Genomic DNA, 17,556 nt, shown 5'->3' on the forward strand with positions numbered 1-17,556 from the left:
CGGATATACCCTACCTAGTCTACGGGCTCTTTTATGGGCTTGGTATCTGATCCTGGTATAACACTATACTTGAAGAATTTTGTTTGTGAAGGGGATGTTATTTCGAGCGGTATTTTCATGGACATGGACTGTGCTCCAAGCACTAATTAGAATAATGATTGATTCTTGTTTCTCTCTTTTGTTCTCCTTCAAAGGAAGAGATGTTCTATTTTATACTAGGGGTTCCTTTATTTGGGAGTTTTTATATGAAAAGGGTTTACTTGACAGCTTGGAAATTGGAAGCTGACTATTAACTTGGCTAATAGTGGAATAAGTGGGGATCGTTATTGATCGGTGCATTAGATTATGCTATTAGCACTTTCTGTTTCCAGGTGGCTTCCAATTACAATAAAAAGATCAGTAGAAATGTCATATATTTGGCCGTCTGCAAATGTATTACTGTTAATGCCGAAACGGGAGATTCACATAGAGGGGGGTGAAGGGCTAGTAAGAGTTTTGAATATAGCTACAATGATGATTATTGAGGATTGAAAAGTTTCATTGTGTATAAGATGCTTACCTGACGTGGAAGTCCTTAGTCAATCACAAAGTGTAATTCTTCTCATCGATATCCCATATGAGCAAGGCTGCCATATGAATCTGCTTTGCTCATTGAATTGTGATGCTCACGTTCTGACGAGGTCAGTTGAAGCTTCAGAGAGGTGCGAACCCGTTATTTCGCGAGTGGATGATATTGAAAAGTGATTCATAATGGAGGTTGTGATCAGTCTTCGTCTGTCCAAAATCTCTGCAGAGAATCGCTGCTTCTGGGAGGTTTGAATGCGCATATACTAGGTTCTGTCTTGGAAAAAAAGGGGTACGCTGAACCAATAGTTTGCTTAGATCCAAAGATGCGCAGACTGTAGAAGATATCAGAACTGTGCTGAGCTTTGCGTAAAGTGTCCGGCCTCAAAGAAGAGCAAGTTACTGTTCTCAAAATCGCAGCCTAGATGTTGAATACCTGGCGCTGAGTGCGGGTCATTCAGACCATGGAGCAGATACATTCAGACTCTGCTAGGATATGACTTCGCGTAACGTGCCTGAACCCTAGAAGAGTGATTCCTAGTCTTAGCATCGTAGCCTAGATGTTGAGTGATCGGGATTGAGCCAACGAAGCAAATGAAAAGGACAGAATAAATCCGGACTCTGACGGCCATTTGACTTCGCGTAACATGTCTAGCCCTAAAGAGCGAATGCTGGTCTCAGCATCGTAGCCTAGATACTCTAAAACCGGCGCTGAAGCTTGAGCGACGCAGACTTATGGACGAGAGGCATCCGGATTCTGATGGACTCGGAGTTCGCGAAACATGCCCGGGTCTGAAGAAGAAGCGTTTGCTTTTACTCGACGTCGAAGCCTAGATGCTCCATACTCAGCGCTGAGTCAAGACCTAGTGGTACGCCAACATTATAAAATCTCTCCTTTCGAGAGAATCCCACCTTTCTTTTCTTTCCTCCCTCACAGATCTTCTCCACAGATTTTGCTCTGCTTCCTTGGCTGCTCGTTGCGCCCCTGCCGCGTCTTCTTTGCTCTTCCTCGCCGCTGGATGCACCTGTTGCATTTAGCCTCACGTCACTTGTCCGTTCCTTCGCCCTCTGCCTCACGTCACCTTCCCGTTACCTTTCCGAGGCCTCTCAACCTCTCAACCTCTCACCTTCACGTCGGCTTCACGTCGAGTTCGAGGTCATGGCCAAGGGTTCACGTGGCCACAAGCACAAGGGCAAGGGCAAGGCCCAGGGCATGGCGGCTTCCAACAGCGCCATGCCCACCCCACCCCAGGGAGATCCGGTCCCTCCCAGTTCTGAGACCGAAAGTCCCGGCGAGATGCCGGTCCCACTGGCCGTCGTGCAACTCATCATCCATCTGGTGATGATGATGTTCACCATGGCGGCCTTTGCCCAGATGATGGCCGTTCTTGTTCCGTGCCAGTACCCTGGTCTGGCTTGTAGCACCGCCTGCTACCACTTCGGCTGCGGTTGCTCTCTGCTCGGTCCTGCCTTGGTTCTGTTTGTCCTGTTCGCTTGGAGTCTACGCCACGGACCCCGGGGCCTCTCCTTCTTCTCCCAGTTTGCTGTTTGGAGCTTTCTGTGGGGTTTGCGGGATGTCCTGTTCAGCAATGCCTGGGCAATGCGGTCTCGCGAAGCACAGGTCAGACCCCTCGGCCAGGCCTCTCTCGGTGCTGGTGATGGATCGTCCAGCCCAGGTGAATACGTCTGGCTGTATGTGGCTTGGTTGTTGCTGGTGTGTGCCTCAGGGATGGCGTATCTCAGAGTATTCTTGGAGTCAATGACCTGGAGCGGGGTCTATCGAGCTCTCAGATCACTGTTGATGTATACGTCCATTCTGTGGGCAGCAACAGTGATAGTCAGGTGCACGTGTGGTCATTTGTCCGAGCCCGGGCCAGGATCAACATATTCGGCCGAAGCTGGACCATCGTCACCTCTGCCACCCTCTTCAGTGTTTCCCTGGAGGACCATCCGGTTGTGGATTGGAAACGCCTGCGTATGTACTCCCTCACAATTCATGCTTGTTTTGATTCTTCACACTTGCTACAAGTGAGAGACAGGATACTGACTGAGCACGTGTGGACATCTATAGTCAATGGCTGCGGGCATCATCACCTCCTTCCACATCGGAAGACTCATTCGCCTCTTCTTTCCCCGCCGCATCCAACGACTCTTCAACCAGGAATCATTCCTTCGAAGTGTCTGGCTCCTCGTCTGTGCAGTGGCTGGTCCAATCTGGTGGATCCTGAACGAGAGCGTTCCAGGGCTGAGGGACCTGCTTGAGATTCTGGTTCGTTTGATCGCAGCTTGATTCCATTTTCGTCGCAACTCTAAGCCCTGCTATGACAACTATGTTTACACCCTGTCTCCTTGGACACTTTTACTAACATATCATCATCAAACCCTGCAGACTCCCATCATCACCAACTGGCTCAACCGAGGATGGCCCCGAAGGTTCTGGCTCGCCATCATTCGACAACGCGACGCTTTACCGCACCATGACTTTATCATTCTGCAGATTACGATGTTCATGTGTCTTGCTGTTGGAATCATTGTGAGTTTTTCCTTTCTGTTCTTTTTTTCCACATGTTGCTCTCTCCTGGTTCTAGAGAACATTGGGCTATTCATACTGGGCCTTGCCATCTTGAATCAAGTGCTAACTCTCTACCTCTCTACCTGATCATGAAGGCACTGATTGGTGTTTTCTCATCACTCAACACACTCTACTGGGAGCTGTCCAGACTGTATGACTGATTGTGATGAAGAACAACCATGCTTTTTCTTTTCAGCGGATGACCACTACCCTTTGTGAAGATGGAAACTGGTCTGGATGGGGTTCTTGAGAGGAGGGTCTTGGCTCATTGCTACAAGGATCAGCGATGGAGTTTTGGTGCTTTTTCTTTTCTACCATTTTATGATTCTGATGATTTTATGAGGTGGTGCATTATTATACCCAGGAGTTTTGGTTCTTTTATTTTTTTTTTTCACTACCGTCAGCGATGGTGTTATGGTGTTCCTCTCTAGACCTTGAGATCTTAAAACCTTACGGATGCCATTGTCTCTTTTTTTCCTCTTTTATAATTTTCATCATCTACTATAGATTCTTTTTTTCTTTGAAATAGCAGGGACAGAAAGGTTTTGCTCAAGCTCTGGAGTCTCCGCCTGTAGACTCTAAGACTAAACCACAATGCCAGGTAATGGTAATTCGACGCCGAAAAGGGCAAATACATATCATCCCCCCCTTTGTTGCAGAGAGTGATAGGCCATTTACATATAAGTATGTTCTAGAAATATACAAATGAACAAGTTCAGACCTACATTCAAGCATCATTGATTAGTATCCCTCTTAAAGATGTATGAAGAAGACTAGTAGGGCTAGGTTAATTGTGTTTTTAAGGGGGGCTGGGCTGGCTGCTTAAATACGATCTCGTTATCACGTGGTTCACCCGTCGTTCTTATTCTCTATACAGGCAGTTCCTCACACTCTTACATCCAGATCTCTTTCCGGTGTTCCTTTGACAGTCCTATTAAATCCCTGAATTCATTTTTGCATCTTGCAGGAAACTTATGGCCGCACTTTGTTAAACTTCTTTGCGTTAGAGTCACGGGATTACAGATATTGCTTCTCTTCTCGGTCTTGACAAACCACTAGACATAGTGGATAGGAGAATCGAACTCAATACAGTATTTCCGGCTTTCCACCTTGTGATTAGGAAATAAGTGGGCCTTTTCTATCTTTACTAGCACATTTGTCTATGTACATTGCCATTTAAAGTGAAAGAGCAAAGAGTAAGAGAGAAGATGGGGAATCATTTAAGTGTGTCAATCAGAAAGAATAAATACCTCTTTAGAGCGAAGCCCCGCAAGTGAATAAATAAAAGATGATGAAAATCAAAAACTGCCTGAGGGTCTGAAATTTCTCCCTCTATTCTTGATTTCCACGCTTGCTCTTACACTTGCTCCTTTTACATGTCCTTTCTACTCTATACAGCCAAATCCCCCTACTGTTGACATTTGAATAAACGAGGGCTTGCCACGACTTATCTCCAAATCAGGCTACCTAACTACAGCCACAGGGTAGATACGGTACACCAAGATTTGATCTGTTTTGGCTCAGTGCCCCATTTTCTTTTCGACAATACCTACAACTGGGCTTCACACTATCTTTTCTGTATACAGTAGCCGCCATTGTAAATGTTGTCACGTGATATAAGACCAAAAAGTAGTTCAACTGTCAACTACACGTGCATCCCAAGCGAGTAATGAACATTGTACCACTCTATCCAGACTCAAGGAGTTGTGTTTGGCTAAGGCACTCTGGGACTTCTAGTCTCTCCCCCTCTTGTGGTAGGTCAAACTAGATGACCCTAATCTCATCCATTTGCCCAGGTGTACAGTATCATAAGCGCTCGTTGGCCTGCTTGAGGCACAATCGACTACACACCCATGTTGGTACTATGATGATCAGGCACTAGTATACTGCTGGGCAGTATTGGCGAAGCTGACCAGTCAGGCATCTCATCTACGCACTTTACATACATCACAATAGAGCCAGTAGTACAGAGCAAGTGCTATATGACCGCAAGCTTATTACCACCAATTATAGTGTCCATGAACATTCCAAGGTGAAAAAGTATTCGGAGAATACATCGGGCTTGTAGCGCGAGCACGTGCGCAAATCTCTCCAATCAGCCGGCGGCCTCCATACCAACTTGAAAAGCCCTAAACGTCGATTTGCAGAATATGTCGCCAACCACGCGCTAGCAATCGCTTACCTACCCTGTCACGTCGAACTTAACAAGTAAGCGTCCATCCGAGAAGAAAAAAAAAGTCTCACACACTACTCCCGAAAAGCCAAAATCTGTTCTCAATCCCAACAAGTAAATACCGGAGTCGCCTCGTTGATAACTGCAGGTGACTCGGTCGGGGAGAAAAGAAGAAGCAAAAGGAAAAGAAAAAGAAACGCCCTGACCCTGATTTCCTAATGACAGACACGCTAGGTTCATTTTTGCCTAAGCGACCGTTTATGCCTGTGCGTTTTGGATGAGATCAAATGCTCGGCATTGGTCGGTGACATCAACGGGAGTGGACTACACTCAGGCGGGGCTATCTAATATTAAACGGTGGAATCCCTGATTTGCACATATACTGCTCCAGTGCTAGCCACATTTTGTCGATCCATGTCCGGTGGAAATTGCCGGTACCCAAAGACCCGGAAAGGAATTCCATAGTTCGGCTCACGTGTACAATCAAAAGTACCTCGGGAGCAAGAGATGCTGCAGATGGAAAAGACCTACCTACCTAGTAGTGTCACTCGTTTCCAGGTGCTATCTATGGATATAAAGGGACTAGTTCAGGAATCTACTTGATACACATCGAACCAAGTTACGGATTTGACCGCTTTATAGTAGACATACCGCTCTTGTCGTCCGGAGGGTTCCCTGTACCTTATGGACTGTGAGTGACTTTATCCTGTCGGCGATATCCGAGAGGCGTAGACGCCCAAAGCGAGCCACGGAGACACTAAGAAAGTCTCGTGAGCCCCAGCATTTTAACATCGAGGCGACACAGACAATCAAGGGTATTGATATCCCTTGAAAGTTTCCCACAGAATTAGATTCCATCTATCAGCGTACTTTTTAAAAGGAAGACATGTGCCCCGATAGCGTGAGTGGGCTGACCAAGTGAGTTGGACTAGACCTATACCCCATTCTTGAGGATCAAACTGCTTCTACCAGCGAAACTCGTAGACTGAATGTACCCTCCAACCAGAAAAAAGACCCGACAATTGACAAGGTAGTTATAGCTATTCCTGATAGAATGAAAGTTCCCTGTAGAATCCGAATCCAAGTTCACAATAACGTCCCCACTCCAGCATTGAGCTTTGCAAGTTGCAAGGACGTATGCTGTGTCCTCATTAGTGATGCAATATATTCTAAGTTTGATCTTAGATACTCCTACCAACTCTCCTACCCTACCGTCACCACTATATTTAGCCACCACAGGGACAACCTGAATCTGAAAGGGTTTCGAGTCACTAATCCCAATAAAAGCTAGTTCCAAGCGGCCTGGACCGTCGTCGCAGCCGAATAACCTTATACAGTTGTATGTCGGAGAATTGGCCTGAAGATCGGAGTATGGAAGTTCTTCATTTCTCCCTGTGGCACACTGGAGTGATAATCGTCAAGAATTTTATTACCCCTCCGCCTCTCTGCCTCAACTCTGACAGCTCTGAAAGCTAGTTTTTTTTGCTTTATTGCCGGCGGGTCTGATCTTATCCGATGGGCTGAGTGCAGGTAGAGTTCTTCTTTGAGTAGGTTATGATGGGTCAAGTGGTGAGTGGCTAGGTATAGTGGGTGGTGCGAAGTTCACGCTATCTGACCAGTGTCCTGAATCACCCTTCATAGGTCTCATTGCTAAGAGAGAGAGAGAGAGAGCTTGTGTATGACTCGGATTATTATTTATCCCGTTTGGAGGAGCAAATATTTCGAGGTTTTGTCCTTTGAGAGATTTTAGCTGCAGGCCTATCTTGTGAGAATCGAATGCGCGTCCCTAGAAACCAAGCTCTTTAACTTCGTTCTTGCATGTCTTAAAGGCAAGACGAGATACTTTATGGAAAGACTCTGGCGATTTCTGGAGCCACCAAGGTCTAAGTATGAATACTTTGGGAGAAAGAAATTTGCATTTTCAAAAAGACAAATTATTCCATTGGGTAGTACAATCATATGTTGAGCATGCACACCTTGCCCTCCGTAGCTCTGTGCTTCTGATCATTGGACGTGGGGAGGACAGAGCTTAGTCCTTCCTCGTTCGACTTTGATCAAAGTCTCCCTGGCCAGCTGTATGAGATATAGTTACTAGATGGAGAGAGAGAACAAGGCAGAAAGTAGGAAGAAATCCCGACAGGAAGGCTGCGAGAACAATTGGGGCCACATGGACAAGTGTAAATCCGCCTTGCCCAAATGCATGTATTCCCGATCCGAGGCGAACGTCACCATCGTCCAGAGAATCCTTGCCATTCGGTCATAGCTCTGCATTTGATTTGCGTGTTCTTTTCTGAAAAAAAAAATTCTTTTGAAATTTTTCCCCCTCACATTTGCCTTTTGGAGGGGGTGTGGCCAGCCAAATCTCCACTTCTCTCGCTGGTCGTGCATTCGTCTGACATCACGCTTGCTCTGCAACCCCCGCTCCCTGTCCTTTCTCCATTTTCCAATTGGTCTGGTCGTGCGTCTCGAGGTACACACAAGCGCAGATGAATCGCCCCATGCGCAGTTGAAGACACTGGAGAGACGAGACTAGGCCATCGGCAAAGCCCAAAGAGCTAGCAGTGATGCATCAGCGACGTTTGCGAGATCGAGTGCTGGTCGGACCATCGTTGCCCTGTGCACCACTCTCCCCAGTCCTTCTCTGCTTCGATCTGCTCTGCACCTTGGGGTCTGTCTCTTTCCTGACTGAGAATTGCCAATCGAACGCCACTGTATGCACGGATCCACCTGGAGATCGCAACAATGATCGTTCCGCAGGATTGTCGGTCTGGACGCTCCAAATCACCCATCCTGGAAAAGAGGCGTGAATCATGACCGCGATGCTTTGGGTGCCTCTCGGGTAACTTCAACCGTGCTTCTCCTGCTCTTCGATGCTCGTTCGCATTGCTTGCCTTCGGGATGCGCAGTGGACATCGGTGAATGCTCATAGCATTTTGTATGCCCTGCAGGACGGTCGGTCAAGTGCGACCTTGCAAATGCATTCTCTTCATGGATACCGCTTTGGCTCAGAACCTCTGCGGAAGAGACCACCGCAGTCAGCCAACTGCATTGCGCTTGGGAAGTCGATGTGGATCAAAGCGGGATGGAGAAATCATTAGAGAAGGAAAGTGAAGGAGAGAGATAACAGAAAAAGGGGTGTCAAGAGAAACAAGGCTAATATATGATCAATGGCATCGACATTCACTGATCATCCATGTGGATCGTCAAAGCTGACAGCTGCTTGTCGTCGAGCGGATGGTCACGGCATTCAGGCTAATTCTTCGCTCCAGCGTTCGGAGTGCCTCGGTAATTGTTCCAGAATCGTTCGACGGCCCGCTGGGCAACGGTCGAACCACGGTAGCGCTCCAAAAAGTAATTGAAGAGCGCAAACTCATCACGGCTCAGCACATAACTCTCTGGATCGGCTTGAATGCGCGTCCAGAGGTCAGTGATGGCATTTTCGAGGATGGAGGTGGTTTGTTGGTCTACAGCACCATCCTCACAATTGCGGGCCTGGTCCAAGGCCTGTCGGACACTGGCAAGATCTTTCGACATGGTATAGTAGAAAAGGTGACGTAATGGCGCACTTTAGAAACCGACGTCGAAGAAGGATAGAAGAGAGCTGGATGGAAAACCAAGAGGGTTTGTGAAGGGAAGACAACTTTCAAAAGGTCCAATTTTCCGAGGCTGGGGCTTCAGTGATAGCAGGATTGTCACCCTGAGGACGACCCGGGAGGACTGTCGGATGGAACAAGAATCAAATAGAGTGATAAGAGGGGACAGGACTTTTGAGACAGACTGAGATGAAGTTGTTGCACACGATCAAGGGGAGAAAGGGAAGAAATAAAAAGAAAATTGGGTGTTTGCGATCTTTTCAATCCTAGAATAAAGCACAGAGCAATGTGATAATATAAAGTCAAGGAAAAATAGCACCAAGAAAAAGGAAAATCAATTAAATTAAAATTCAACGTGACAACTCCCTCCCAGTCAGAACAAAAAAGAACAAAACCACCAAGCCGAGGTGGAGCAGGAAAAGGTGGGTGCGCGGATGTGGACTAGAACTGGGAGGGTACAGTTCCAGAGTGCGCCCACTGGCCCCAGTGTCAGTACATCTCCATGCAATATGATCCATGATCGGATCACAGTTGGAAAGGGGGTGATGATGTGGGTGGTGTAGAGAGAATCCCCAGTGGAGGGTCCGCTTCATAACTGGATCAAAATGGTGAGACAAACGGGTTTAGGGGGCGGTTGGCAAGCAGAGGAATCTAGAAGAAACTCTAAAAGCAGCACCGTGGGCAATAAGGCAGAGGAGCCGGAGTTCCAACGGAAGAACACAGTACCAAGACTCCGATAAGAATGGAGAAGAAGCCGAGAACTGGGCAGAGTCACTAACAATCGTCATAAGAATGGAATGACTCTCCCAAGGACAAGTGGCATCAACATTTAAACATCACCACACAACATGCTGTATGGATGGTCGTCTTACGAAAGGCGAAGCTCAACGGCGATCAGAGCCGCCTCGAGGTGAGAGGAAATCAGAAAATCGGTGCTTTTTCCTAAAGTGGATAAAGAAATCAGATCCAGACCCGAGAATATCATAATCAATAAACCTTCGGGGTTTGGAAAATCCCCCTCCAAAAATAAAATAAAAGAGAGGAGGAAAAAATCACGAAGGTGACTTGAAAGGAACAAAAGTGAACGATCAAAGAGACCAGGCTGCACTTTCTCGCCGTGTGGTAGAATTGCAGCTGGTACCTGATTCAGACACTGTCGCACATCCCAGCCCGTCGAACTAGTGCGCAAATACGCACGTATGCGGACCCAGCTGGCTTGCTTCGCAATAATTTGCCAACAAGCCTGCCAGCGGGCTTGCCCGTGGTGGATAACGTTCATAGTGCATCAGCATCCTTGGCGTAACGGCTTGGGCCATAGGAAGAATTACCGTAGATGGAAAACTTCCTGCCCCCCCTCCCCCTCTCCTCCATTCTCCCCATGACATGCTTCAAAAAGCGCAAAGCTCCTGAGTGCCCACTCGCTGGCTCCTGAGGGGATTCCTCCCTAGACCAGAAACGTGAGCAGGTCTAACGGAGGCCGAGGTCCTGATTCGTTCTTCAAGAGGATTTCAAGGATCGGACGCATCGTCCCTGAACTATTGGGCGTTGAATTTGGTGCTAATTCTGACTTGCAGGCGGGTACGGTGCAACTCTGCATTTATCCAGACTGGCTGGTCGCATAGAAACGTACGACAGATCCTACCAAGTCCTCGCAGAAGCAACATATCAGTTGCTTCAACGTAGTGCAGGGAGGCCAGATCTGGCGGGTGAAGAAGGTTTACGAAATCGTGTGGGGGGTGACACAAGTTTGTCAGTCTGACTGCTAGGTCAATACAGTGGGAGGTCCGATCTGCATCTTTCGGGGCCAATGTTGAGTTTTGACTTTGTACGTAGACTTTTCAGTGGTGATTCTGTCACACAGTCCAGTGCCCACCATTGTCTTTTGTGCCGTGGTGCTGGGGCAGCTCCATGGGTCTGAAGGTGGATCCAGGAAGGAAAACACACTCACATCCTTGCGTATGATGAAGGTCGCCTTGGTCTACAGATACTCCTCGTTCCCGAAAAGATTTGCCGTCAAGCAACCAGGCCCATGATCTGGAAATAAGGATTGGAATGAGAGCCAGCGCCATGATCCTATTTCGGTTCCCTCTTATTGTCAAACGGCCTTTTTGTCTCCGTCCAGTCAAGGTCCCAAAGAGACTGACAGGTTCATCTCGCTGCGTAGCTCCATCGGGCGTGTTCCCCGGGCGTCTCGGCTTGCGAGGAAATCATCCGAGGTTTATCCCCCGGCGGAAATCCCGACTCCTGATTCAGTAGGGAAAATTTTTGCTGAGGTGAGGCCGAAAATTCAGAGTCAGTCACCTGGCAACTCAGTGGAGGAGTCGCGGGTGAGGACGGAGTACTATAATCGCACCCCGCCGTCCGACTGGTCCGGCTTGCTGCTTTGTCCACCCCTTTTGCCGGTGATGGAACATGAGTCGTACATCTACCGATCGGACCTGTTCCTGAAAGTGAGAGGTTGGAGTGAGGAGATGGGGCGAGACCAGGTCGCTGTTGGCTTTTTTTGATTTTCTTTTTTTACAATTTTCTTTCCCGAGGCGGCTCACTTTGGCTGCTGTGGCATCCGCGGGTTCTTGTGATGTTCATACGGCGTGTGCGAATAGCATTTGAATTTAGTTATGATCACACTTTATAGCCATAGTGCGAGGGCCAACTGCAAATCATGCTGCCCATCAAGGACTTCGGAAGCTGAGATGTTGGACTTGTCCGGATGTGACTCCCCATGCCCTGGATCATCGTAATGGGATGCGCAGGACACTCATTCATCCTCATTTGTTTGAGACGAACTCAACGGTTTCGAATGTGTAGTCTCTTCATGACTGCGAAGCCATCGAAGTGGATGATGATGATCGATGGCCTGCCAAGTGCCCTAGAAGTGGGTTCGGGTTTACCCCCCGAGACCCTGAACCGGAGGTCGTTGGCCCACCACGGATCGTCTCTCCCAAAAGACACGGAGGATTTCCGGGACGCTGAATGATATGGAGGTGAGGAGGACATGAATAATGCTGTGTATAAATCTGCTGCAGTTTCGGTGGTCCACTTGAGACGAAACAAAGCGTGTCTGCTCCAAGAGAGGTTAATGCGCCGAAACTAAAAGAAGATCCAGGGTCCTCTTCGTCACCACCTCGACACCATAATCCAGACTTCTCAAAATCAGGTACTTTTGATGAAAAACCTTAATTGCAAGAATTCATGAAACCATCAGGCCCCCTCTGGGATTGCGTTGAATGTTGTCTGACAAATGCACAAAGGATCGAATGGTGCTTGGGAGGATCAAAAGGGAGAGAGCATGTGCTTAGAATGTTCACCATGAATGGAAAGAGCTGCCCGAGAGCACCTGACCACGATTAGGCCAACGATTCCTGTACTCCCATTGAAGTGCATACATACTATGGTATTCATCATATAAAGCATTGAGAGCGCTCATCAATCTAGTCCTTCCAGTGACTTGAGATGTAAATTTCCCATTATCATTCCGGCCAAAATGGTCACAGAAAAACTGAAGAAAACCTTAATTATGATCTGAAACACGGCAGTTCGACCTCCTCCGTTGCCCTTCGTGTGAAACCAACTGTTGTGGGAGCCCTAGGCACCCATTTTCAGCTTGGACACAATGTTTAGTCCTCTCGACACTCAGAGCCACAATTTTGAGACAGTAACCAAACAGTCAGTCTAATCCAGGGTCTTTATAGCACAGCCGAGGTCCATCGGTGGCAATGAACCAATTGAGCTCTTGCGATGCAGTCTTCAAATACCCAGAAACACTTTCTTACTCTGTTGGGTCGGAAATGAGAGCCCGATGTGTATAAAGGGAGGTAAAAGAACCGATCTGGCCACGACGTTGGTCCTTTGGTAACCTCAAACCGGGACTAGTACTCGTCGAATTTTTAGGGGGAAATTTTAATATTGGAACCTCAATTCATAAGCATCATACAAGCCTGCGCAATCTCACACACGGGCTAGAAGCATGACTGTTGTATAGAATGGGAGAGCCGGGGATCAAACAGATCTCTGACACCTCCCATGGAGGAGGGTGTCGGTAGGCATGGAACAAAACAAAATCTCTTTTCGGGGACTCATCATGTAAACTCATTCCGCTTCCCTATGTCTAGCCAGGGGCTCATCACTAGATCATCACTGAAGCTCTAAATAGCAATGATGGTTGGGATACATGATACCTTGACTTCGGTGCATACGATGACGCCCGATAAAGATATTTGTCTGGTTACATGTTCCTCTCGTCATTCAGAGCCACCACCATGTCTCAGTATCGGTCTCGATATCGTTGTCGATCGGTGGAAGTGCCATATTTCTTCTTCTGCAATAACCGAAAGCTTGTTGCTTGACCCTGTGCATACTCACATAGTTGTACTAAACTATGCGATCATGTCTAAAATATGGCTAGAATCTTCATTCTAGCCACAAGAGACAGAGGGATCACAAGAGGGCTAAGCTCCGCATCAGAGAATGGCTAACGTAATCATGAGAGGAGAGATACGTGTGCACAAGAGAAGTATCGCAAATGTCACTTCTCAGCTTCTTGAGCCGGTCGGAAAGCCAGAGAAAGACTTCGATCTATTATTCCATCGATCTAAGAAAGCTACCGCGGAGGCGGACAGCGGCAACCCGCGCGCTAGTGTGGAGTTGTCGTGAACTTGTTGACAGCTGGGAAACGTACGGAACATCGGTGAACCGCCGAGCCGCGTACGACGACACGTCAACTACAACTTCAAGTGCCCATACTTGCTCGAATCGAGGATTCTCTGATCCTTCTTTTCATTATCATGCCGGCCGATCACCCTCCGCAGGCTGCGCAAGGTGCGGCGCGATCCCGATCACCTCTCCTGGTCTCTCGCTAGCCCGTCCGTGAAACCCCGCTGACTCCATAACCACAGGCGCCAAATCCAAGAAGACCAAGAAGAAGAGTGCCAAGGCTAAAGAGGCTGCTCAGCAGGTGGAACCAGAGCCATTGGAGGCTGTGGAGGATGAAACCCAGGATGGCTCTCCCAAGGTAGGCGCGGCGGTATTCGTCTCCCGCTTCAACGTCTTTGCACATTGATTCTTACAATGACAGGATGATGCCGATGAGATTGAGGACACCAACGATACCGACGAGACGCAGGTCGACCCTGAAGCGATCCAAGCACCCACGAACGAGAGCCCTGCGCCCGAGAAACATACTGAAAAGCAAGAACCGTGCAACGCGGGACCCAATGACCGCTTCGACGCTCTGGTGCGAGACCGCGATTCCCTCAGGGCCGAGGTGACAGACATGCGCAAGTCCCTCGAGGAGATACAATCCAAGCATGAGGCCGACATGCAAGCCTTACAGCAAAGACTGGGCGACGCGGAATCCAAGAAAGAGCAGGCCGAGACCCAATTTCAAAAGCTCATGGAGCGAGTCAATGCTATCAAGTCGCAGCTCGGCGCACGCCTTAAAGAAGATGAGGTATGGCCTCTAGGCTTCGCAATCTCTGTGCTGAACCACTCACTGATATCTCAATAATAGGAGGAATTGGCACAGGCCCGCACGCAGATCGAAGAGCTTGAGGATCAGAACGCCGAGCTTAGAACACAGCTGGATTCAAAGGTTTCGGAATTGGCAGAAGTCTCCGAAGCATCGGCACAAAAGACCAAGGAGATCTCTACGCTACGAGACCGAACGAACTTGTCCCAGCAGAATTGGATTCAAGAAAAGGAGGAATTACTGGAGCAAAATTCTTTCCTTCAGTCAGAATTCGAACAAGCCAAGGATGCGATGCACAATTGGGAAGTGCTGGCAATGGAAGAGCGATCAGTGCGTGAGAATCTGGCCGAAAAGGTTGCGGATCTCGAGGAACAGCTTGCCAATCTCCGCGATGCATATGAACGAGTATCGGGAGAACGCGATAGTCAGCAGTCAACCGTCGATGGATTGCAGCGTGCATTGCAAGAAATCCAACTGGCGCGGAAGCAGGAGCTTCGGGAATTAGTGGAGAGTTCTGATGCTCAGTTGGAAGAACTCCAGAAATCATTACGCGAGGCCCAGGAGCACGCAAAAGCTGCAGACAAGGACCTAGTCATCGCCCAAGAAGAACTTGAAAGAGTGCGGCCGTTTGAGAAGGAAGTCAAGGAGAAGAACCTTCTCATTGGCAAGCTGCGACACGAAGCGGTCACCTTGAATGATCACTTGACCAAGGCTCTTCGGTTCTTGAAGAAGGGGAAGCCCGAAGATAATGTCGACCGGTAAGAAATTTTTTTCCGATCTCTTGTTTGCGGAGTGACTACCATCACTGTACGACGTACTAATTGATCTTGTATCGACAGGCAAATTGTAACAAACCATCTTCTTCACTTCCTCGCACTCGACCGATCAGATCCGAAGAAGTTCCAGATTCTCCAGCTTATTGCAGCTCTACTGGGTTGGGATGATGGTAAGTCATCGTCCGGTTTGACGGATGGTCGAACGGTCCCATGTGACTTCTCATCAATACTAATGACTCGCTCTAGAACAACGTCAGCAGGCAGGTCTGGCCCGACCAGGAGGCTCGAGTAGCTCTGGAAAGCTTCGTGTGCCGGGTACGCCTTTACGGACGCCCAGTACGCCCAACCTGGCGACTGAGTTCATGGACAACGGGGCATCAAGCAAGGAAACGTTGGCCGAACTATGGTCCAATTTCCTCGAACAGGAAGCAGAGGCTGGAGACCGTAACACCATGAGGCGTGGAAGCCACCCGGGACCGCCTAAATCATAGTCAGCTGCCTGTACGCTGCAAAGATATGCACCTTGTGTCCCAATCTACAGTTGAACCGTGTTGTGCGGGGGTTTCTCGCAAAGTCTGCCTCCACGAGAGCAAAGGGTTTCTGTTGTATAGAAAAAGGAGCCATCCAATAGACATGAAGCAGAACATGCACACCGCCTGTGTTCTGCCGGACAAACATTTCCGGTGCAGCATCTGGGGATTCGGAATTTCTACTTGCGATCGCGGTGGTTGTAACGCGATAATTTGTACTCATATGAACTTTTGGGCGGCCCTTCGTCCACTATCTCCTCCTTTTCGGTCCTCGTGTTCTTTCAAGCGTCTTCTTGCAACTATGGCTGCCAACTCCTGTACGTACATCCTGACTTGACCTCAATCACCCCTGGCGCATACATACCCCTCCTCGTTTATCCGCACCATATTCCATGGGCGCATTACTTTCTGAGATGTGCATATGAGCATCTGCCACTGTAATAGCAGCTGATAATGATGCACTTCATCAATAGCTCAATTTCGCCCCGTTGTGATCAGCGGCCCCTCGGGCTGTGGAAAGTCCACACTGCTCAAGCGCTTATTTGCGGAATATCCTGGTAAGCGGACATGGTTGAAATTCCAGCTCGCATCCTACTTCACCGGCGCGATGCTGATTGAAGGGTTCCCTTCGATATAGATCGCTTCGGCTTCAGCGTCTCAAACACAACCCGTGCGCCTCGCCCCGGTGAGCAAGATGGAAAAGAGTAAGATTAACATTCCGCCCAGTTTGCAGGCGCCACAAAAGACATCTTGCATAGATGCAAGGCAGTCTCATGCTAGAGTGCAACCAAAGACTTCCATCTGACTGACGTTGTTGAAAAGTTACAACTTCGTGACCAAGGAGGCATTCCTTGATCTTGTCGCTCAGAATGGCTTCATTGAACACGGTACGTCACACTTGCAAACCCGCAGAAAGCATCCTCACCTCTCCATTCTCTCCATGCGCAGACGAGACGATCCCGATCACCGTCTACCCTCCAACACTTGTTCCCTCTGCCCTCGACGTATACCAACATACTAACCATATCTCCCCTCTAGCTCAATTCGGTAGCAACTTCTACGGCACCTCAAAACAAGCCGTTAAGGACGTCGCCGAGAAGCAGCGCATCTGTGTCCTTGACATCGAAATGGAAGGTGTCAAGCAAGTGAAGAACAGCGACCTGAATGCTCGATTCTTGTTCCTTGCCCCTCCCTCCATGGAAGAGTTGGAGCGTCGGTTGCGTTCTCGGGGTACCGAGACTGAAGGTAAGCAGAGAACACCCTTGTTCTTATACTGTGGATCGCTTCTTAATCTTCATGTTGGAAATCGGCTTGCAAGGAATTGAAGGTTGCAGTGTGCTAATGCTTTGGCCGTTTCTGAAACAACAGATAGTTTGCGCCAGCGCCTGGCTCAGGCAGTCAATGAGTTAGAATTCTCCCAGCAGCCTGGCGCACATGACAAGATCGTCGTCAACGATGATCTGGAAAAGGCGTACGAGGAACTGCGAGACTGGGTGGTTGATGGTGGTCGCTTTGGTGCTTCGCAATAGAGTTGTCGACACCTGCTCGTGTTCACTTTGAGCTCTAAAAAGTCTGCGCAGTACCTACAGCAGAGTACATCTACAAAATAATGCAAGTAACTACAAAATAGAATGAGTTGCAAAGGTTTATTTTCATACACATGATTCCCGAGATAGAGTTTCCTCATTATATTTAATTAAAGAAGCTAAGAACATTTGCCACAGGTGCCAAATACGGGGCAGGCTCTTTCTTGTACATTGTCAACACAATATTAAGAAGTGAAGTGGCCGGGCTCAAGACCGAGGACGTAGATAACGTGGGAAAACCCAGACTGTCTGATGCATTCGAATACCAGAAGTGAGAAAAAAGACGCAAAACCAA

At 48.4% G+C, this 17,556-nt stretch overlaps 4 protein-coding genes across 4 annotated transcripts; 3 read left to right on the plus strand and 1 right to left on the minus strand.

Annotated features, from left to right (window-relative positions):
- Window positions 1-1,346: 1,346 nt before the first annotated feature.
- POX_d05936 (uncharacterized protein) lies at window positions 1,347-3,191 on the plus strand (the record flags this gene model as incomplete). Its single annotated transcript, XM_050114769.1, has 6 exons — window positions 1,347-1,433; window positions 1,502-2,256; window positions 2,292-2,592; window positions 2,636-2,833; window positions 2,954-3,097; window positions 3,153-3,191. 6 exons carry the CDS (start codon window positions 1,347-1,349, stop codon window positions 3,189-3,191), a joined length of 1,524 nt encoding a protein of 507 aa, XP_049969720.1.
- A 5,370-nt stretch (window positions 3,192-8,561) lies between these two features.
- Window positions 8,562-8,843, minus strand: POX_d05937 (uncharacterized protein; the record flags this gene model as incomplete). Its single annotated transcript, XM_050114770.1, has 1 exon — window positions 8,562-8,843. One exon carries the CDS (start codon window positions 8,841-8,843, stop codon window positions 8,562-8,564), a length of 282 nt encoding a protein of 93 aa, XP_049969721.1.
- Window positions 8,844-13,686: 4,843 nt separating this feature from the next.
- On the plus strand, window positions 13,687-15,636 carry POX_d05938 (uncharacterized protein; the record flags this gene model as incomplete). Its single annotated transcript, XM_050114771.1, has 6 exons — window positions 13,687-13,720; window positions 13,798-13,913; window positions 13,977-14,351; window positions 14,412-15,127; window positions 15,209-15,315; window positions 15,392-15,636. The coding sequence occupies 6 exons, from the start codon at window positions 13,687-13,689 to the stop codon at window positions 15,634-15,636; spliced, it is 1,593 nt and encodes a 530-aa protein (XP_049969722.1).
- A 340-nt stretch (window positions 15,637-15,976) lies between these two features.
- POX_d05939 (Guanylate kinase) lies at window positions 15,977-17,204 on the plus strand (the record flags this gene model as incomplete). The annotated part of the gene is made up of 6 exons (XM_050114772.1): window positions 15,977-15,992; window positions 16,149-16,232; window positions 16,313-16,379; window positions 16,498-16,562; window positions 16,624-16,920; window positions 17,044-17,204. The coding sequence occupies 6 exons, from the start codon at window positions 15,977-15,979 to the stop codon at window positions 17,202-17,204; spliced, it is 690 nt and encodes a 229-aa protein (XP_049969723.1).
- Window positions 17,205-17,556: the final 352 nt, after the last annotated feature.

This window comes from Penicillium oxalicum, chromosome IV (assembly GCF_001723175.1).
Source record: "Penicillium oxalicum strain HP7-1 chromosome IV, whole genome shotgun sequence".
Lineage (NCBI taxonomy): Eukaryota > Fungi > Ascomycota > Eurotiomycetes > Eurotiales > Aspergillaceae > Penicillium > Penicillium oxalicum.